At 52.7% G+C, this 23046-nt stretch overlaps 1 protein-coding gene across 1 annotated transcript in view; it reads right to left on the bottom strand.

Moving 5' to 3' along the window:
* Positions 1-5438: 5438 nt before the first annotated feature.
* The window catches only part of LOC147093046 (NACHT, LRR and PYD domains-containing protein 3-like), a 68974-nt gene continuing 51366 nt past the window's right edge, over positions 5439-23046 (bottom strand). Inside the window, exons 7-9 of the mRNA XM_085976371.1 lie at positions 6008-6094; positions 5699-5866; positions 5439-5526 (exon numbers count right to left, since the gene is read on the bottom strand). Coding sequence (XP_085832497.1) covers positions 5439-5526; positions 5699-5866; positions 6008-6094 — 343 coding nt within the window. The remainder of the gene's footprint in view (positions 5527-5698; positions 5867-6007; positions 6095-23046) is intronic.

Below are 23046 nucleotides of genomic sequence, written 5' to 3'. Positions count from 1 at the left end.
AGCAATACTTTTATTGAAAGGCCGAGCAGGTTCGAGGGGACATGTGGCCTTCTCCTGCTCTCCTTTCTTATGTTTTGATAGAGTAAATAGGGAGAAATTATGTCCAGTGGCAGGTCGTTAGGAAAGCAAAGTGCACAGGTTTAAACTTATTGGCAAAGATCCAGAGCCGAGATTAGGAGGATTTTTTTTTATGCAGCGATTTCTTCTGATATGGGATGCGCACGGCCTGAAAGGGTGGTAGAGACGGATTGTACTTGTATACTTGTAAAGACACAGTTTGCAGGGCTACGGGGAGAGAGGGACTAATTGTTTCTCTCCTCCAATGCGCAGGATGGACCCAATGGGCTGTATGATTCTCTGATATGTTGCAGATTGATGGGGGTACTTTTGCTGCAGGGTGATGTTGGCCATTTTCCAACAAGTTCATGGCGGCCATTTCCCAATGCCTGTGCGGTGGCAATTTTAGTGTCCCAGCTGCGCTCTTTTGCTGACTCAGTCTCGCCATCTTCTGTAGATTGTATATCCAGCCCCCGAGTAAGACCACCCACTTCAATAGACCGACAGGTCATGTCTACAGTGTCGTTTGGAGAAGGTTGAGGAAACTTTATTTAATATATTCAAACAATGAAGCCAGTTTTTGTGAAAATAACGAGGAGACCAGGCGCGAGTTGAAGTAAGCGGTGGAGTTCTATTAACACAACACAGGGACAACAACAATAACTTACATTTATATAGTGACTTTAATGCAGTGAAACCTCACGGGGCAAATCTCAGTCAAAATTTGACACTGAGCAACAAATAGAAATTTTAGGAATAATGAACAGAAGCTTTGTTAAAGAGGTAGGTTTTTAAATGAATATTTTGCATCTGTGTTCACTAGGGAGCAGGACGCTGCAGGCATAGAAATCAGGCAGGGGTATTGTGATATACTTGAACAAATTAGCAGTGAGAGGGATGAGGTACTAGCGGTTTTAGCGGGCTTAAAAGTGGATAAATCACCAGGCCCAGACGAAATGTATCCCAGGCTGCTATGTGTGGCAAGAGAGGAGATTTCGGGGGCTCTGACACAAATTATTAGAACCTCTATGGCCACAGAGGAGATGGCAGAGGACTAGACAACAGCTAACGTAGTACCATTATTCAAGAAGGGAAGTAAGGTTAAACCAAGGAATTAGAGTACAGTGAGCCTTACATCAGCGGTAGGGAAATTATTGGAAAACATTCTGAGGGGCAGATTTAGTCTCCACTTGGAGAGGCAAGGATTAATCAAGGATGGTCAGCATCGCTTTGTCAGGGGGAGATCATGTCTAACCAATTTGATTGAATTTTTCGAGGGGGGGGAAGATGTGTGATTGAGGGTAGTGCAGTTTTTGTAGTCTACATGGACTTCAGTAAGGCTTTTGACAAAGTCCCACATGGGAGACTGGTCAAGAAGGTAAGAGCCCATGGGATTTAGGGCAAATTGACATATTGGATCCAAAATTGGCTTAGTAGCAGGAGGCAGAGAGTGATGGTCGAAGGTTGTTTTTGTGACTGGAAGCCTATGTCCAGTGGTGTACCGCAGCGATCGGTGCTGGGTCCTTTGCTGCTTGTAGTGTACATTAATGATTTTGATATGAAAGTAGCAGGTATGATCAGTAAGGTCGGAGATGACACGAAAATTGGTGGAGTGGTAAATAGCGAGGGGGGAAGCCTCAGGCTACAGGACGATATAGACAGGTTGTTCAGATGGGCAGAACAGTGGCAAATGGAATTTAAACCTTAAAAGTGTGAGGTGATAGATTTTGGGTGGACTAACAAGGCAAGGGAATGCACAATGAATGGTAGGACCCTAGGAAGGACTCAGAGGGAACTTGCTGTGCATGTACATTGTTCCCTGAAGCCAGCAGGACAGATAGATATGCTGGTTAAAAAGGCATATGGGATACTTGCCTTCATTAGCTGAGGCATAGAATATAAGAGCAGGGAGATTATGATGGAGCTGTACAAAACGCTAGTTGGGCCACAGCTGGAATACTGTGTCTATTTCTGCTCGCCACACTATAGGAAGGACGTGATTGCATTAGAGAGGGTGCAGTGGAGATTCACCAGGATGTTACCTGAGCTGAAGCATTTCCGCTATGAAGAGAGACTGGACAGGCTGGGGTTGTTTTCCTTAGAGCAGAGAAGGCTGAGGGGGGACCTGATTGAAGTGTACAAAATGTTGATGGGCATAGATAGGTTAGATAGAATGGAACTTTTCCCTTTAGTAGAGGGGTCAATAACCAGGGGACATAATTTCAAGGTAAGGGGCAGGAGGTTTAGAAGGGATTTGAGAAAAAAAATTTCACCCAGGGTGTGGTTGGAATCTGGAACTCACTGCCGGAAAGGGTGGTTGAGGCAGGAACCCTCACAACATTCAAGAAGCATTTAGATGAGCACTTGAAACGCCATAGCATACAATGCTACGGTTCGAGTGCTGGAAAATGGGATTAGAATAGACGGGGCTTGATGGCGGGCACGGACACGATGGGCCGAAGGGCGTCATTCTGTGCTGCCTAACTCTATCGGCTGAAAATTCAGTAGCCTTAGTGCCTCATTTGAGGCGCTAGAAGGGCTTGCGCCGGAGTTATGGCCAGTAGTGAAATTCCCTGGGGCCCTAAATCGGCGTTGCTCCGGTAGCGCTGCGCCGGCACCGATGACGTCATCGGTGTGCGCAGCGTCCCGGTTGCCGTGGTAACCCACCCGAACTCCGAAATTGAGTTGCGGCCGCCTCGCCCGTGGCAGCCGCAACCAGCGTTTTGTCAGAGGTGCCTTACTGCAGTTAGCGCCGGCGCATTAAAGGCTCCGCGGCGGCCGGCCGCTTTCCCGCCGGCCGCCTGCCCGCAGCTCCCTCCCCGGACTTCTCTCCCCCCGCCCCCCCCGGAGCAGATGCAAGCCCGGCACTTGTCCGAGGTGCCGGGCTCATTTTTAAGAAGATTTGCGCGGGCCGCGGCCGGGTGCAGGCAGCTCCTCCTTAATGGAAGGAGGAGGCCTGTACTTCCCCAGCCTGCCGCACCGCATCGGGTGCCACAGCGCCGGAATTGCTGCGCGAAACGGCAGTTAGCGCCCTTTTCCAGGTGCTAAGACCCTTCAGTAGCGCCGGCAGCCGTTTGGGCGCGGCGCCACTGAATTTTTGGCGCGCGCAGGGGACTTAGCGCCGGCACTAATTTCCGGCGCTAAAGCCCTGGCTAAGCCAAAACCCAATTTCTAGGCCTATGACTCTGGCCTAGAAATTCACTAGCCTTAGCGCCGCTTTTGAGGCGCTAGAGGGACTATCGCCAGAGTTATGGCCAGTTGAAAAATTCCCTGGGGCCCTAAAGCGGCGTTGCACCGGTAGCGCTGCACCGGCACCGATGACATCATCGGTGTGCGCAGCATCCCGGTTGCCATGCCGACGGGCCCCAGCGCCGAAATTCAGTTGCGGCAGCCTCGCCCATGGCAGCCGCATCTAAGACTCTGGCAACCGAGTCTTACACAAGTTAGCGCCGGCGCATTAAGGTCGCGCGGCGGCCGGACGCTTTCCCGCCGGCCGCCTGCCCGCACCTCCCTCCCCGGACTCCTCCACCCCCCCCCCGCGGTACAGATGCATCTGGCCTGCAAGCCCGGCACTTGTCCGAGGTGCCGGGCTCATTTTTGAAAAAATCAAACGGCCAGCGATCGGGTGATGGCAGCGCCTCCTTAACGGGAGGAGGAGGCCTGCACTTACCCAGCCTGCCGCACCGCATCGGGTGCCGCAGCGCCGGATTAGCGCCGCAATTCGGCACTCAGCGCCCATTGGGAGGAACTCACGCCCACCAGTAGCGCCGGCAGCCGTCTGGGCGTGGCGCTACTGAATTTTTGGCGCGCGCAAGGGAATTAGCGCCGGCGCTAAATTTCCGGCGCTAAAGCCCTGGCGCGGCGTCAACTCAATTTCTAGGCCTCTATGTTTTAAGAAGCGTTTAAAGGAGGAGGAGGAGAGAGAGGTAGAGCTGCAAAGCGATTTAGGAAGGGAATTCCACAGGTTAGTGCCTTAGCAGCTGAAGTCATGGGCGGCAATGTGGAGCAATGAAAATGTAGGATGCGCAAGGGTTCTTATGACGGGAGGGATCTTGAGGGTTGTAAGGCCATTTGTTACAGAGTCTGACTCTTCACTGGGAGAGACACACACTGTACACAGGGACACTTGTTACAGAGTCCAACACCTCACTGGGAGAGACACACACTGTACACAGGGACACTTGTTACAGAGTCAGACTCCTCACGGGGAGAGTCATACACAGTACACAGGGACACTTCTTACAGAGTCTGACTCCTCACTGGGAGAGACACAGACTGTACACAGGGACACTTGTTACAGAGTCTGACTCCTCACTGGGAGAGACACACACTGTACACAGGGACACTTGTTACAGCGTCCGACTCCTCACTGGGAGAGACACACTCTGTACACAGGGACACTTGTTACAGAGACTGACTCCTCACTGGGAGAGACCCACACTGTACACAGGGATACTTGTTACAGAGTCTGACTCCTCACTGGGAGAGACACACACTGTACACAGGGACACTTGTTACAGAGTCTGACTCCTCACTGGGAGAGACACACACTGTACACGGGGACACTTGTTACAGAGTCCGACTCCTCACTGGGAGAGACACACACACAGTACACAGGGACACTTGTTACAGAGTCAGACTCCTCACTGGGAGAGACACACACTGTACCTAGGGACACTTGTTACAGAGTCCGTCTCCTCACTGGGAGAGACACACACACAGTACACAGGGACACTTGTTACAGAGTCCGACTCCTCACTGGGAGAGACACACACACAGTACACAGGGACACTTGTTACAGAGTCAGACTCCTCACTGGGAGAGACATACACTGTACCTGGGGACACTTGTTACAGAGTCCGTCTCCTCACTGGGAGAGACACACACACAGTACACAGGGACTCTTGTTACAGAGTCAGACTCCTCACTGGGAGAGACATACACTGTACACAGGGACACTTGTTACAGAGTCCGACTCCTCACTGGGAGAGAAACACACTGTACACAGGGACACTTTTTTACGGAAACTGACTCTGGGACAGACACGCAGGAATATTGAATGCAATTGTCAGTGTTTCACTGCAGCCCAGATGTAGCCCCACCCTGGGCCCTTCCTGTCTGTGCATTTCCACAGTGGCCCATTGGGGAACATTCAGCCCTGGATATCCTGAGGCAGCGCTGTGTGGCCGGGCGGCTGAGTATCGGGACCCGGTGGCTGACCCTCTGATGTCAAAATGCGAGATGACACTCGCTCAGCTCGAACTGGAAACCCTAAAAGGGGCCGATGGATTTAAACCCTGAGCGCACCCGATTAAAGGGGAGGGGCAGGAAATCGGCCAAAAATTGTAAATGAGAGCAGCGATGGTCTTCAATTGAAATGTTCACACAACCACACTCAGTCCGCATCTTGTTCCCTGCAGCGACTCCAGGTGTCTCTTTCCGGTTAAACTGAAGTGATTCCAGCCCAGCCTGAAACAGATTAAATATTAAACAGAAAATAAACAGATTGAACAACAGTGTAAATAACAGAGAGACGTGGGTTAATATTTCAATAATAATAAAAGACAAATATTACCCATAAAAGTGACTGAACCCCATTTATATTTTATTTATTACATTAAACATTAAAACAAACACTCACTCGATCAGCTGTAGACTCCTGCAGGTCAGTATGAGGCGGCAAAGAACGGGAACAGATCGATCTGTGAAGGAGTTTGATCCCAGGTCCAGATCCGTCACTGACTGGTTTGAACTGAGAGCGGAGGCGAGATCCTCGGTACAAGAAACTGTGAGACCGCCGCCATCCAACCTGGTGAGCAGAGAGAGAAATAACAGGAATCAGAGTAAATCCCCAGTGTATATTAATAACAGTATTATTGATACTCATAATAATGTTCAGTGTCAGACATCCAGTTATTATAAACACAATCTCACACAGTCTGGTACTTACCGCAGTTCCTGTATTTTACAGTCCGGGTTCCTCAGAGCCGCAGACAGTAGTTTCACTCCTGAATCTCCCAGGTTATTGCCCCTTAGTCTAAACAGAAACAGACAGAGAGTGAGAAACAAACTGAATGAAACCCCGCATTGGAAATATTTTTCTCTTGCAGATATTACAGTAATCACTGAAAGTACTTAAGGAAATTGATAACCCGCTTTCCCCCCGCGATTTCCCTACCTCGGCAGGTCGGGTGCAGCAGGGTCGCTGGCGGGTCTCTGCCCTATCTTTTAAACAACTTTCTCCTGATTGGATTGCTTAGCCCCGCCCAGCACGTTTCCCGACCAAATAGAAGAAGCGGGACTGGTGACGTCACCGATGCGAGTCAGCAACCGATTTCCTTAAAGGGATCATGCGCAAATTTAGTTTGACAGTTGTGCTGTCAGTATTTTACAGCATTGAAGCGCTGCAAGCACTGAGAAACATTGCACATAGGTGCGCGGATGCACCCAGGCTCTCCCATGACTCGCTCCATATGCATATGGAGGGAATCACAACCCGCAGAGAGATTCTGTTCCCTTCTATTGAGCGGAAGAGCCTTCCCCCTTAGACTAACGCAGCCTGGTTGCACATTGTACAGGAGCACACAAACAGGGATGTTGTCAGGAGGACCAGGCTTTAGTGGGGCAAACCTTTCACTAATGCCAGTAGATCACGAAGAGTTACTGCAACGTCACACTCAACCTCATCCTGCTGTTCCACTCATCACATTCCCATCATTCTGCCTTCTCTACCCTAATCCTGCACATGCTTACTCACACCGCTTTACTTGCACCTCCACCCATCCCGTTCTATCTACATTATCACTTCCCCATCTCACTAGCCCACACTCACCCATTCGAACATACAAATTAGGTGCAGGATTATGGTACTCTGCCCTTCGAGCCTGCTACGCCATTCAATAAGATCATGGCTGATCTGATTACTCAAAATTCCCGCCTACACCCGATGACTTTTCACCCCCTTGTTTACCGAAAATTTATCTACCTCTGCCTTAAAAATATTCAAAGACTCTGCTTCCACCACCCTCTGAGGAAGAGAGTTCCAAAGAGTCACGACCCTCTGTGAGAAAAAAAATCCTCATCTCTGTCTTAAATGGCCGATCGCTTATTTTATATACAGTGACCACTAGTTGGAGATTCTGCCACAAGAGGAAACATCCTCTCCACATCCACCCTGTCCCGACCCCTCAGTATCTTCTATGTTTCAATCAAGTCACCTCTTACTCTTCTAAACTCCAGCATGTACAAGCCTAGCCTGTCCAGGCTTACCTCATAAGATAACCCGCCCATTCCAGGTATTAGTCCAGTAAACCTTCTCTGTACTTCTTTCAGCGCATTTACATCCTTCCTTAAATACGGAGACCAATGCTGTACACAGTACTCCAGATGTGGTCTCACCAATGCCCTATATAATTGAAGCATAACATCCCTACTTTTGTATTCAATTCCCCTCGCATTAAACAATAACATTCTATTAGCTTTCCTAATGAATTCCTGTACCTGCAAAGTAACCTTTTTGTGATTCATGTACTAGGGCACCCAGATCCTACTGCATCTCAGAGCTCTGCAATCTCTCACCATTTAGGTAATGAGATGAAATATTTCCATTCATCACTGCCTGTGACTGAGGTCGGTTTCAGTGTCATTTCCCTTCCCCCAGACTTCATTGTATTGTGTACTGGAATGTGCTGTATTGTATACTGGAATGTGCTGGAATGTGCTGTGTGTAGGGCTCCGCCCATACCTGGCCCCGTTTGTAAGCTAGCTTCAGTGTAGCCCCAATCTCCAGAAGGACGACATCTCTCTCGCTTACGTGTTTCGTTCTAAGTTAATAAAAGCCTTGTTTTGTTCTGCTACATTCGAGTCTCGGAATTATTGAGGCACATCAATTTTATTAACTTATTTTTTCAACACTATGGATCAACTCCTGAAACTCGAACGTTTGGATTTGGATCAACATGCTCCGGACGCATCAGCACGCTTCGGACACTGGTTTGAGTGTATGGAATTCTTCTTGGAAAATTCCGCAGCCGTCAAAGACGCTACGGACGCTGCAAGGATGAGACTCGGAATTCTGCGGAATTGGGTAAGCCACCGGGTTTACCCCCTCATCCAAGACGCCGAGGCGTACCTGGCCGCCTGCGACACCTTAAAGGTGCATTACCAGCAGCCTATGAATGAGGTGTATGCTAGGCACCTGCTCGCCACCCGCGCACAGCGACCTGGGGAATCGGTGGAGGAGTTCCTAAGCACCCTGAAAATGCTTGGCAAAGACTGCAAGTGCCGAGATGTAAAAGCCGCGGTGTACACTGACGAGCTTGTTCGCGATGCCTTCATCACAGGCCTCAGCTCCCCTTACATCCGGCAAAGACTGCTGGAAAAAACGGGGTTGGGCCTGAAACAGGCTGCGGACACCGCGCGATCCCTGGATGTGGCCCAGAGAAACTCGGACGCCTACTCTTCAGCCCGCGCCATCCACGCCGCCACGTGTGCACCGAAGGCGCCGCCATCTTGGAAGGCATCTTCCCCGCCCGACAGCCCGACACCGGCTGGGCCCCGCTCTCCCCCCAGAAGCCCTACGACAGCCGCGACGCATCAGGGACCCAACTGCTACTTCTGCGGGCAGCCAAAGCACACCAGAAACCTGTGCCCGGTGAAAGGCACCACCTGCTTTAAGTGCAGTAAGAAGGGGCATTTCGGGAAGGTGTGCAGAGGGAACCCCGACGGAAAACCCGCCACCGCCGCGTGTGTGCCGTGGGAGCGGCCATCTTGGACGCCATCTTGCCCGACCTCGTGGGGTCCGCCATCTTGTGAGCAGACAGCGTGGACGCCATCTTGTATCGATCAGGGCCCTACAGTGGCATCGGTCACAGTGGACCAGACCAGGCCGCACCCGCTGTCCAGATCAATGGTGGACATCGAGGTAAACGGGTGCCGGGTTAAATGCTTAATTGACAGTGGAAGCACGGAGAGCTTTATCCACCCAGAACTGGCACAACAACTCTCCCTAAAGGTGGTCCCTACTCAGGGTACCATCTCTATGGCTGACAAAACCCAGACATCGACCATTCTGGGTTACTGCACGGTACAATTGTGCGCTAACGGAACTGTATATGATAATTTTAAAGTATTAATCATGAAGAATCTATGTGCGAGCGTGATCTTGGGCCTGGATTTCCAGTGCAACCACCAAAGCATCATGCTCAAGTACGGTGGGTCCCAGCCGCCCCTCACAGTGTGCGGCCTGGCTACCCTAAAGGTAAAGCCGCCTTCGCTATTCACGAACCTTACCCCTAACTGCCGGCCAATAGCGACCAAAAGCAGGAGGTGCAGCTGGGAGGACAGGCAGTTTATCGCGACCGAGGTAGACAGGCTCCTGAAAGAGCGCATTATTGAATGCAGCAACAGCCCGTGGCGCGCCCAAGTGGTAGTGGTAAGGGGTAGCGAGAAGAAACGGATGGTGATCGACTATAGTCAAACAATCAACAGGTACACCCTACTAGACGCCTGCCCGCTACCCCGCATATCAGAAACGGTGAACCAAATCGCCCAACACCGGGTGTTCTCCACCATCGACCTCAAGTCGCCATACCACCAGCTCCCTATCAGACCAGAGGACCGCCTGTACACCGCCTTTGAGTCGAACGGACGCCTCTACCAATTCCTCAGAGTCCCCTTTGGGGTGACGAATGGGGTCTCGGTCTTCCAGAGGGAGATGGACCGCATGGTCGATGACCGCCACTTGCAGGCAACCTTCCCCTACCTCGACAACATCACAATCTGCGGTCACAACCAGCAGGATCACGACTCGAACCTCGAGAGGTTCCTGAAAACCGCACAAAAACTCAACCTCACCTGCAACGAGGACAAGTGCATTTACAACACCACACGCCTCTGCATACTAGGCAGCGTGGTGGAGAATGGGGAAATCGGACCAGACCCCGACCGATTGCGCCCCCTACGGGAGCTGCCCCTGCCCAACACTCCCAAAGCCCTGAAAAGATGCCTGGGGTTATTTTCTTATTATTCCCAATGGGTCCCCAACTACTCCGACAAAGCCCGCCCCCTCTTGAAAGCATCCTCTTTCCCGCTCTCTGCTGAGGCCCACGCTGCCTTCAAAAGCATTAAGCAGGATATTGAGCGGGCCACGCTACAGGCAGTGGACGAGAACACTCCATTTCAACTGGAAAGTGATGCGTCTGACTTCGCCTTGGCGGCCACCCTCAACCAGGTGGGGCGGCCCGTAGCTTTCTTCTTGAGGACCCTCCAAGGGCCCGAGATCAGACACTCCTCCGTGGAAAAGGAGGCCCAAGCCATCGTGGAGGCAGTGCGCCACTGGCGCCACTACCTAGCTGGCAAACGCTTCACCCTACTTACCGACCAGCGGTCGGTAGCGTTTATGTTCAATAATAAACAGAGGGGGAAGATTAAAAATGATAAGATTCTTAGGTGGCGGATCGAGCTCTCCACCTTCGAGTACGACATCATTTACCGGCCAGGGGCCCTTAACGAATCCCCTGACGCCCTCTCACGAGGGATGTGTGCCAGCGCCACCGGGGATCGGCTACAGACCCTCCACAACGACCTCTGCCACCCAGGGGTCACGCGGCTGTTCCACTTCATAAAGTCCCGTAACTTACCCTACTCGATTGAGGAAGTTCGGTCCGTGACCAGGAACTGCCGCACTTGCGCTGAGTGAAAGCCTCGGTTCTACCGCCGAGTTAGAGCCCACTTAATCAAAGCTACACGGCCCTTTGAGCGGCTCAGCTTAGATTTCAAGGGCCCACTCCCGTCCGTCGACCGCAATTTTTCTTCCTGAACATTGTGGACGAATACTCCCGGTTCCCATTCGCCTTCCCCTGCCCAGACATGACCAGCGCCACGGTCATTAAATGCCTCAACAGCCTGTTCTGCCTGTTCGGTATGCCGAGCTACATCCATACGGATAGGGGAGCGTCCTTCATGAGTGAAGAGCTACGCCAGTACATGCTGTCCAGGGGGATCGCCACGATCTGTACCACCAGCAACAACCGCCGGGGTAACGGCCAAGTGGAGCGAGAGAACGGGACAGTATGGAAAGCAGTCACTCTAGCTCTAAGGACCAAAGGGCCTCCCTATCTCCTGCTGGCAGGAAGTCCTCTCGGATGTGCTCCATTCGATATGGTCGCTATTGTGTACGGCCACTAATACCACGCCTCATGAACGAATGTTTGTCTTTCCCCGGAAATCCACCTCAGGCGTATCCATGCCGTCATGGCTCACCACCCCAGGTCTGATACTCGTGCGAAGGCATGTGAGGGGCCACAAGATGGACCCTCTCATGGAGCCAGTACACCTACTCCACGCCAACCCCCAATACGCATATATCCGGCACGCCGACGGAAGGGAGGACACCGTGTCCATAAAAGACGTTGCCCCAGCCGGCATCGACAAAAACCACGGCAATAGCGGCAACGACGATCACAGCAACTCTTACCCACCCACTACTCTTTCATCACCCCCGGAAGAACACCGACCAATGGCACCCCCACCAACTACCCCTTCAACAACCCTGGTGGCACCCCCGGCAGAGACCCAGGAGGCTACCGGGGACACCCAGCCGACACCCGCGGCACCGCAACAGCCACATCGGTCGCAGACGACTATCAAACCCCCGAACAGATTTAGGGCTAGATTTTCAGTAGCTTGCGCCAGCAGTTAGCGCCTTAAGAGAAGTGATTTCCGGGCGCTATGCGTGTAGCGCCCGGGCGCAGCGCAGTTTGCGCCCCGCCCCAAATTAAGTTGCCCGTTAGCGCCGGCGCAAAGTTTAGCGCCCGCCCGGATGCGCACGCAGAAAATGACGTCACATCCTCGTGCAACGCCCTTTGGCCGCCCCGATTGCAAACTTCAGTCGGACCGCCCCATTGTGCGGCGGGCGGCCGGAGCGTTTGGAAAAAGGAACGCAACACAACCAGCGCGGGCCCCGGGGGGCGCTAATTAAAGGGAACGTCCTCTCCAGTATAAAGGCCATCCTTTTTTCAGAAAACAGTCTTGTGCAACGCATTTCTGGAGACACAACAAGGAGGATAGCTAACTGGTTTCAAGCAGCAAGAGCCAGGTATTTTTGGACTCAGGCAACAGCGCTGCAAGTGGCCATTTGGAAATTAGAGTGTTTGCCAGGATTTGATGGGGGTTGCATGGGGTGCCAACGCGGAGCTGCAGCTCCATGTCCGTAGGGCTCGCAGACGCATTGTGAGAGGGGCAGCCCTGGCTAGAGGCAGAGGGGGCTACAGGCGTCGGCCACGTAGGCCTTACCCAGTCAGGCTATACCGCCAGCAGCGCTCCTACCTAAACATGAGTGCCGCGCGATGTGTTAAAAGGCTCCGATTCCGAAAGGGGGTGATTGCAGAGATCTGCCACCTGCTTCGCCGAGATCTGCGGCCAAAGCTCAGGTGCAGGACGTCTCTGTCGGTGGAAGTGAAGGTGACGGTGGCATTGAACTTCTATGCCACCGGCTCCTTCCAATACGCTGCTGGGGACATAGCAAACATCTCCCAGTACGGCACGCATCGCTGCATCCGCCAGGTGACAGAAGCACTGTTCAGAAGGAGAAGCCAATTCATCTCCTTCCCCATGGCCCTGGAGAGCCAGCATCAGCGCGCATTGGGATTTTCCAGACTCGGGGAATTCCCCTTGGTGCAGGGCGCCATTGACTGTACGCATGTGGCTTTGCGGGCCCCTCTGGAGCATGGCGAGCAGTATCGCAACAGGAAGGGCTACCATTCTCTGAATGTGCAGCTGGTCTGTGACCACAAGCAGCGCATCATGGCTGTCAATGCCAGCTTCCCAGGCAGCAGCCACGATGCCTTTATCCTGCGGCAGAGTACTGTGCATGACATGTTCCAGGCACAGCCTCCCCCAAGAGGATGGCTACTCGGGGACAAAGGCTATCCTTTGTGCACCTGGCTCATGACCCCGCTCCGCGCGCCCAGGACCGCTGCTGAAGAGGCCTACAACGAGAGCCATCAAACCACCCGCAACATCATCGAGCTAACTATTGGGGTCCTCAAGCAGCGGTTCCGCTGCCTTGATCGCTCCGGAGGAGCTCTCCAGTATTCGCCGGACCGGGTCTCCCAATTTGTGGTGGTTTGCTGCATGCTACACAACCTGGCTATCCGCAGTACTCAGGCACTGCCACCTGACGTTGGACCAGCACCTCAGGAGGAGGAGCAGGAGGAGCATGAGGAGGAGGAGGAGGAGGAGGAGGAGGAGCAGGAGTACGTTCCCAGGAGGGAGCGACCAGGGCCAAGGGCCGCACGACGCCACCTTATTACACGGTACTTCTAAGCCCCCTGTCAGGGAATGGCCAGGGGCCATGAGGGAAGATGAATGCAGCCGCTCCGCAAGCCCTCAGCCGGCGAAGCCAACAAACACTAAGAAGAACAACCATGGAGACTGCATGAATAAAGATAATTTTTTATTACACAAAAATGAAAAGCCCTTCCCACATGAATCCCCAAAAACAATAAACGGGCCCCACAAAAAGCGACTCACTCCCACAAACTGGGGAGGAGCCACTCCACCTTTATTGAAACCGGGCCTCAACGTCGGCCTAACGCAAAAAAAAAGCCCTCCAAAAGCACAACCATGGGCAAAATAAAGATGGCCACCGCCATATTAAAGGAAAGCTGGCCACACCCTCTACTGAGTGGCCCGCGAGGGCGAGACCTTGGCCAGCATTTTGCCTCCCCTGCCCTGCCTGCTGCTCCTTCGCAAGCTCTGCCCAGTGGCTGCTGCGAGGCTGGGGGAAGGCGCCTGAGGCTCAGATGCCCTTCCGCCAGATGCCGCTGGGGGGCGGCCTACACGGCGTTTGGGCCTCGAGGGGCCGTCTCCTGAGTGGCGCACCTGAGCCTGGCCACCTTCAGCTGCAGCCGCTTGCCCTTGACGCCCCAGAGGGGGAATGGCGGCGACGGATGGCGCAATGTGGGCCAGCTGGCGTCTGGGATGCGCTGGCTGGTGCTGTGGCGCGGTGGCACTCGGCCGGGCCCGCACTGCAGGATCCGCAGCAATCAGCCGACGGCCGGCTTGCTGGGATGGTCCAGCGCGGCGCCTGACCTGGCGATGCCTGCCTGAGACAGCGCATGTGGCAGCAGTGAGTGGCCCTGTGGTCCTGGTGTGCGCGCGCATCACATCCGCCAGGGTCTTGACGGCATCAGTTAGCATGCGGCCAGTCGCGGCAGTTGCTGCCTCGAACTCGCGCACACTGGTCGCCAGCGACTCGATGGCCTCAGGCATGCGCCCCACCACGCTCATGAGCTCTGTGTGGCGCCGGTCCGAGTCGTCGGCCATCTGATCGAGCTTCCGCACCTCCTCCGAAGTGAAGGTGTCCGGACTGGAGTCGCGACTCTCCCGCTGGGGAGGAGGGGGCCGAACTAGGGGACCCTTGCCGCGTTGGTGACGGCGAGTGTGCCGAGCAGCAGCACTCCCCTCTGATCCTTCCCCCCTTTGGGGGGAGGGCCGCGGGCCACGCGCACGGCTGCTGGGTGGCTGGACGCCACTGGTCCCAGAAGCTGCATTGCCCTGCGACAGTTCCTCCAGGCACTCGTCCAGTGAGGAGGTGTCGAGCATTTCCTCCTCTCCTGCGGGACGTGACTGTTCCCCCGAAGGTCCGGCTTGCTCCTCCTCCTCCTCCTGGTTGGAGGTGCTGTCACTGGCAGCCTCAGGGTCCTGGTCGTCACCAGCTGAAAGCAGGAATGCACAAGAGTAGCTTCAGAGTGAGGAGACGGCGTCAGCGAGGGAGTTAGGACTGGTGGGATTCAGCGCATTGGTGGGACAGTGGCAAAGGAGGTAGCTCGGATGGGCCAGTGCGACGCGAGAGGGCCAAAAGGCGAGGTCCTTACCATTGCCGGGCAGTGGAGGGTCGGATACACCGCACGCTGTGGGGACAATCACACGTGCTCCCATGAGCACACACACGCGCTCCTCCAGCCGAGTGAGCTTCTGCAGCTTGGCGCGGCCACCCCTGGCACGGGCCTGGCGATTAAACGCTACTTTAGCCTGCAAGAGAAAGGACGGGCTGTAAGTGCGCAGTGAAGCCCTGATGTAGTGTGCACTGCCTCCCATGGTGGAATAGCTTGGACAGAGTGAAGCCCTGATGTAGTGTGCACTGCCTCCCATGGTGGAATAGCTTGGACAGAGTGAAGCCCTGATGTAGTGTGCACTGTTCCCATGGTGGAATAGCTCGGACAGAGTGAAGCCCTGATGTACTGTCCACTGCCTCCCATGGTGGAATAGCTTGGCCAAAGTGTAGAGTGCCGAATGGCCATTTGATGCTCATGACTGTCCCAATGCTGCTGGCTGAGGGCTGGCCAAAAGGACTTTCAGGTCCCTTTGCCCATCATGTCAGGTGTACATGCAAGAATGAGGAGGAGACTGGAAAGGCTACTCACCCTCACAATCCTGGTCAGATCGTTGTATTTCTTACGGCATTGTTTGTGGGTCCTGGGGGCCTCGCCGGTGAACGTCACCCTCTGGGCGATCTGCTTCCAGGCTTTGGTGTAGTCGTGGTGGGTTGGATTCCTCCCACTCTCTGGAAACAAGATCTTGCGCCTCACCTCCAGAGCTGTGACCATTATGTCCAGATCGCCCTCTGAGAAGCGCAGGGCACGCTGACGGGCCTTCTCTGGCGTTGCCATGACTCCCTGGGGCTGAGCAGTAGTGTTGAGGCCTCTTTGCAAAGCTGCAGTGTGCAGGGCGTGGCAGCAGACCAATTCGTCCCTTCCCCCTTTAAGAGCTGTTCGGCACCACGGGGTCTGCTGTCAGTGCAAAAATGACCGCACCCGTGCTGCGCCCCGCCTGGGCGCTATCCCTCTGGACCGCCGGCTCAGCGCCTAAAGAGAGTAGTGGAACGCCTCTTTTAGCGCTCCACCAACCTCTTAGGGCGAAGCCACTGAATTCCCGGCAACGGGGCGCTACTTTGGGGCGGGCGCTAACTTCGGGCGGGCGCTAAGGTTAGCGCCCCAAAACTGCCTATACTGAAAATCTAGCCCTAAATCTATAGAAGGAATGAACGTGATGAAATATTTCCATTCATCACTGCCTGTGACTGAGATCGGTTTCAGTGTCATTTCCCTTCCCCCAGACCTCATTGTATTGTGTAGTGGAATGTGCTGTATTGTATACTGGAATGTGCTGGAATGTGCTGTGTGTAGGGCTCCGCCCATACCTGGCCCCGTTTGTAAGCCAGCTTCAGTGTAGCCCCAATCTCCAAAAGGACGACATCTCTCTCGCTTACGTGTTTCGTTCTAAGTTAATAAAAGCCTTGTTTTGTTCTGCTCCCTTCGAGTCTCGGAATTATTGAGGCACATCAGGTAATATGCTTCTTTTTTATTCTTCCTGCCAAATTGGACAACTTCACATTTTCCCACATTATACTCCATTTGCCAGATGTTTGCCCACTCACGTAACCTATCTATATCCCTTTTTAGCCTCCTTATGTCCTCCTCACAATTTACTCTCCTACCTATCTTTGTGTCCTCAGCAAATTTAGCAACCATACCTTCAGTCCTTCATCAAAGTCATTTATGTAAATTGTAAAATGTTGAGGCCCCAGCACTGATGCCTGTGGCGCACCACCCGTTACATCTGGCCAAACCGATAACGACCAATTCAGGCCTACTCTCTGTTTCATGTTAGCTAGCCAATCTTCTATCCACGCCAATATGTTACCCCCTACATAGCTTTCATTTCCACAATAACCTGTGATGTGGCAGCTTATCAAATGCGTTCTGGAATTCTAAGTACAGTGCATCCACCGGTTCCCCTTTCTCCACAGCACGTTACTTCCTCAAAAAACACCAATAAATTGGTTAAACATGATGGCCTAGAAATTCAGTTGGCGCCGCGCCAGTGCTTTAGCGCCGGAAAGTTAGCGCCGGCGCTAAGTCCCCCTGCGCGCACCAAAAATTCAGTTGCGCCGCGCCCAAATGGCTGCCGGCGCTACTGAAAGGTGTTTGCGCCTGAAAATGGGCGCTACCTGCCGCATTGCGGCGCTATTCCGGCGCTGCGGCGCCCAATGCGGTGCGGCAGGCTCGGGAAGTGCAGGCCTCCTCCTTCAGTTAAGGAGGAGCTGCCTGCACCCGCCCGCTGGCCGGTGAAATCTTCACAAAAATGAGCCCGGCACCTCGGGGAAGTGCCGGGCTCGCAGCCCAGAAGCATCTGTTCGGCGGGGGGGCGGTGGAGGAGTCCGGGGAGGAAGGTGCGGGCAGGCGGCCGGCGGGAAAGCGGCCGGCCGCCGCGCGACCTTAATGCGGCGGCGCAAACTCCTGTAAGACTCGGTTGCCAGAGTCTTAGTTGTGGCTGCCACCGGCGAGGCGGCCGCAACTCAATTTCGGCGCTGGGGCCCGTCACCACGGCAACCGGGATGCTGCGCACACCGATGACGTCATCGGTGCCGGCGCAGCGCAACCGGTCTACCGCCGATGGTAGGGCCCCAGGGAATTTCTGAACCGGCTGTAAGTCCAGCGCAATGACCTCTAGCGCCGCAAAATGGGCGCAAAGCCCACTCAATTTCTAGGCCGATGTCCCTTTCACAAGCCATGTTGACTCTGCCTGATTACTTTGAACTTTTCTAAGTGCCCTGCTCTTTAGTAATAGCTTGTAACATCTTCCCTCGGACAGATGTTAAGGTATCTGGCCTGTAGTTTCCTGCTTTCTCTCTCCCTCCCTTTTTGAATAAAGAAGTTACATTCACTATTTTCCAAACTAATGGAATCTTCCCCGAATCTGGGGAATTTTGTAAAATTAAAACTGACGCATCAACTATCTTGCTAGCCACTTATTTGAAGACCCTAGGATGAAGTCCATCAGCACCCGGGGACTTGTCAGCCCGCAGCTCCAACAATTTGCTCAGTACCAGTTCCCTGGCTATTATAATTTTCTTGAGTTCCTCCCTCCCTTCTATTTCCAGATTTATAGCTATTTCTGGGATGTTACTTGTATCCTCTATCGTGAAGACCGATGCAAAATTCCTGTTCAATTCAACTGCCGTCTCCTTATTTTCCATTATTAATTCCGCAGACTCACTTTTTATAGGACCAACGCTCACTTTGTTAAATCTTTTCTTTTTAAAATATCTATAGAATCTCTTACTATCTGTTTTTATATTACTAGCTAGCTTTCTGTCAGACTCTACTTTTTCTCTCCTTATTAATCATTTAGTCATTCTTTTCTGTTTCTTGATATTCTGTCCAATCTATTGGCTTACCACAGATCTTTGCGCAATTATATGCTTTTTCTTAAAGTTTAATACTGTAGCTGTACCACCGAGTGTCCCTTACTTATTATACATAATTCCCTTTAACTTACCTATGTATATATATATAGTTTACCTGTTCGGGCCGTTGCCCCTTTAAGAACGTGACCTAATGCAATGACGTCACGTCGCGCATCACTTGACTCACCTAAATGCGAGCCGGCCCAGCTCGGCCTCCCGCGGCAATCACCGGCCCAGTTCGGCCTCCTGCTCCCGCGGCAATTACCAGCCCAGCTCGGCCTCCCGCTCCCATGACTTCGGCCGCAATGGCCAGCTCCAATACCGGGTGCCGGTTAAACGCGATGACGTCACATCGCAATTCACATGACGCCCCAAAAGCGGGAAACGCGAGCAACGCGATGACCTCACGATGCAAACGCGATGACGTCATCGAGCAAACCTCCAGACTGCCGAGTCAGTCCTCTTGGCATCCCCGTTCGGGTAAGACCTGTTCCAAGGCTTTCCTGCATTGATCTTGGTTGTTTTCTGTATTTCATCAAATCTTTCATTAAAGACCTATTGGATTCTTTCTCCTGAGTCGACCTCAGTGATTTCGTTAAGAATACACTTATTCCTACATTGGTGACCCCGCCTCCACGAAGGCTTTTCACGGAAGAAGCGCACAGCCTGAACCTCGCCTTCACAGAAGATGACTGACGTGCACAGCTGAATTCGTCCAACAGCTACATTGGTGACTCCGCCTCCATGAACGTGTTTCATGGCAGAAGCGCACAGCCTGAACCTCGCCTTCACAGAAGATGACCGACGTGCACAGCCGAATTCGTGTGAACGCTTTCACAAAAGAAGAGCCCGACGAACAACATCCGACAAGCAACAACCGATGAACACCTATTCCTACATTGGCGAATGTATTCACAAAGGAAGCGCAACCTGGAGGTGATCCCTTTTTTCACGAACGAAACTCAACCAGACCCCGATTTTTGTGAACGATTTTCACAAAAGAAGCACGCCATGGAAGCATCAGCCGTTTCGCTGTCGCTACCACAATTCAGGGAGCAGCAACTGCCCTCGTGATTTATTCAGGTAGAAGCCCCGTTCGCCAAGAACCTCAATGCAGTGCAGACCAACGAGGTCTCCTTATTCATCAGCTCTACCGCCTTACGAATCGTCCGCCTCCACGACATCTCGCAACGCTACAGCAAGTATGAATCCCTCCAAGCGCGGGTTCCGCAGGTTTGCGGGCCCACAAGATTGGAGCGTGCCCTCGCGGAGATGCCACGAGAACTCGCTCCTCAAGACCCACGTGGACCCATCCCTCGCGAACCACGAGGACCCATCCCTCATGAACCACAAGGACGCACTACTCGTGAACCACGAGGACCCATTCCTCGCCAACCACGAGGAACCATCCCTCGTGAACCACGAGGACCCATCCCTTATGAACCATGAGGACCCATCCCTCGCAAACCACGAGGATCCATCCCTCGTGAAACAAGAAGACTCATTCCCCACCGACGACGCACCAGCCCGTCAGCCTGCTGGTTGTGTTTTCTACCAAGCTTTTTGGTGCAAAAGCGAAGCGTTGCCGGCCTCCCGGCAGGTTTCCCCCTAAATCAACAACAACTCGAAGCGTTGCCACCCTCTCTACAGTGTTCCCCTCAACAAACGCAAACATCTACTGTCGCTGCAAACACCGACGACAGGTCCAACGGGCATCCGGCGGCCGCGCTCGGTTACGCGAAAGTTGCTGTCATCACCGATCACTGATCAACGCAGCAATGGTTCACGCTCTTTTGTGTTACCATCTTAGCACTACGGCACACACAGTTCCATGCGTTCCAGACTGCCGAAGAGTTCGCTCACCTGTTGGCGAGTTCACGAAACTCGCCCGCCAAGTCCTCCTGGATCACCCGTTCGGCGTTCCTGCAGATTTTGTCAGCCTGGGGACCTTTTCCAACATCATCAGAACCATGGTCCGCGTCTGCCCAACCTGCCCGTCACTATGATGCAGCCTGCTCTTTCGCCCCGGTGCCCGCTTCGACCCACGGGCCGCATCTCCACGGTCCTTTGCATGGCGAAATACATTTATTTGCCATGACGCCACAGTCCTTCGCATGGCTGGATGCATTTTATTCACCACGATGCACGCAAGGATCCTCTCATGTCCAGCACCTTTTGACCTCGCCCGCCAAGTGCAGACAGCACGACTGCCGTGATCACCGACCACCCATCTTCCTTACAGCACATCTGTTACGATCGTCCGCCTGATGACCAACCACCCAACAGTCTCTGTCTCGACACCACAGGAGGCGTTCGGACAGGCTCGTCAGACTACCTGACCTTTTGTCGTTCATTAAAGCGAATTCTGGGGAAGTGCATGTAGTGGTACCACTGAGTGTCCCTTACTTATTATACACTAGCTGGGGGTGCCTGGCGTTGCCAGGGCAATTTTGGGCCACGTGGTCTCCCTGCCCCTGTCTGTCCCCTCTCTCTGTCTCCTCCTCTCCCCCTCTCCTCTCCCTCCCTGCCCTCCATCCCTCCCCTCTCCCTGCCTAGCGCCTGAGGCCCGGTGCCGTTGTGATACCGGCCGTGTGGGGCCTAGCGCTTCAGGCACGACCGGGTTCTCTGGCCGAGACGGACCCCAGCTGAGCTACCCCGCAGATGGCATGGTCGACGGCCAGCCGCTGCCACTCCCCCACCCGCTGTGTGTAAACTCACCTGCCGCTCCCGGAGCCGCAATGTGGGGGTTTGTTGTGCTGGTGCTGTCGCTGTGGGGATGAAAAAAATGGCGGCAAAGTTTCGGGAGACTGGAGGATTAGGCCCCGCCCATGACACTCCGATTGGTCAACCATCAGTTCACTGAACTTTAGGATTGGTCAACCAGCACGTCACTCAATGCTAATGAGTGGTAGGATTGGTCAACTGCTAATGAGCGGAGTTTTGAGGATTTTTGAAAGTTTTTTGTGTACTGTCCGAACAATTTTTGTCTGACCAAAAAGTAAATACACCTACGAGACTGCCCTAATGATAAGCTTTCTTTTGATATAACATGCATGTAGGTACGCTCTATAACTTTTGATTGTATAGCCGGACAGTCAGACAGACAGACAGACAAACAGACAAACTCTTTTTTATATATATATATATATATACATATATATATAGATAGATAGATAATAATTCACTTTAACTTACCTATGTATATATGTAGTTTACCTGTTCAGGCCGTTGCCCCTTTAAGAACGCGACCTAACACAATGACGTCACGTCGCGCATCACATGGTTCACCTAAACGCGAGCCGGCCCAGCTCAGCCTCCCGCTCCCGCGGCAATTGCCGGACTGGCTCGGCCTCCCGCTCCCACGGCAATCGCCGGCCCAGCTCGGCCTCCTGCTCCCGCGACTTCGGCCGCACCGGCCAGCTCCAGTGCCGGGTAAACGCGATGACGTCACATCGCAAGTCACGTGATGCCCTAAGCGCGGGAAACGCGAGCAAAGCGATGACGTCATGATGCAAACGCGATGACGTCATCGCGCAAACCTCCGGACTGCCTAGTCAGTCCTCGTGATGTCCCCGTTCAGGTAAGACCTGTTCCAAGGCTCCCCTGCATTGATCTTGGTTGTTTTCTGTACTTCGTCAAATCTTTCATTAAAAACCTGTTGGATTGTTTCTCCCGAGTCGACTTCACTGATTTGGTTAGGAATACACTTATGCCTACAATACTATCTTTAACTTTTTTAGTTAACCATGGATGGTGGGTCCTCCCCTAGGAAATTTTCCTTCTTGTTGGAATGTATATATTCTGTGTATTTTGAAATAACCCCTTAAATGTCTGCCACTGCAACTCTATTGACCTATCCCTTAACCTAATTTGCCAGTTCACTTTAGCTAGCTCTGATTTCATGCCCTCACAATTGTACTTATTTAGGTTTAAAATATTAGTTTTGGACCCAATTCTAACTCTCAGACTGAATGTAAAGTTCAATCATTTATGATCGCTGCGACCTAGGGGCGCCTTCACTAGGAGGTCATTAATTCATCCTATCTCGTTGCACAATGCCAGATCTAGTATAGCCTGCTCTCTGGTTGGCTCCAGAACGAGCTGGTTTAAGAAACTATCCCGAAAACATTCCATGAGCTCCTCATCTAGGCTACCTTTGCCCATCTGATTTTCCCAGTCTATATGCATATTAAAATCCCCCATGATTATTGCTGTACCCTTCTGACAAGCTCCCATTATTTCTTCCTTTATACTCCATCCTACCATGTGGTTACTGTTAGGGGGCCTGTACACCACTCCTACAAGTGACTTCTTGCCTTTATTATTTCTCAATTGTACCAAAACCGCTTCTACATCCTGGATTCCTGAACTTAGGTCATCCCTCTCTATTGTGCTAATACCATGATTAATTAACAGAGCCACGCCGCCACCTTTTCCCACCTTCCTGCCCTTCCTAAATGTCATGTACCCTTCAATATTCCGGTCCCAATCTATATCATCCTGCAACCAGGATTCTGTAATGGCTATCAGAACAAATTTAATTATTTCTATTTGCGCTATCAGTTCATCTTTTTTGTTTTGAATGCTATGCATTCAGACGCGCAAGCCTTTAGTTTTGTCCATTTATTATTTTTGTAACCTCTAGCCTTATCTGTTGATTTACTCTTAGATTTATCCTCTCTATTCCTTCCTGTTATGGTCAGTTTATCATTTCCCACGTTAATACCTTCCTGTAA

Source organism: Somniosus microcephalus, unplaced genomic scaffold, assembly GCF_052327205.1.
Source record: "Somniosus microcephalus isolate GS21.2 unplaced genomic scaffold, FLI_Smic_1.0 unresolved_chr2, whole genome shotgun sequence".
In the NCBI taxonomy this organism is placed as follows: Eukaryota; Metazoa; Chordata; class Chondrichthyes; order Squaliformes; family Somniosidae; genus Somniosus; species Somniosus microcephalus.
This window is presented reverse-complemented; position numbering and strand designations above follow the sequence as displayed.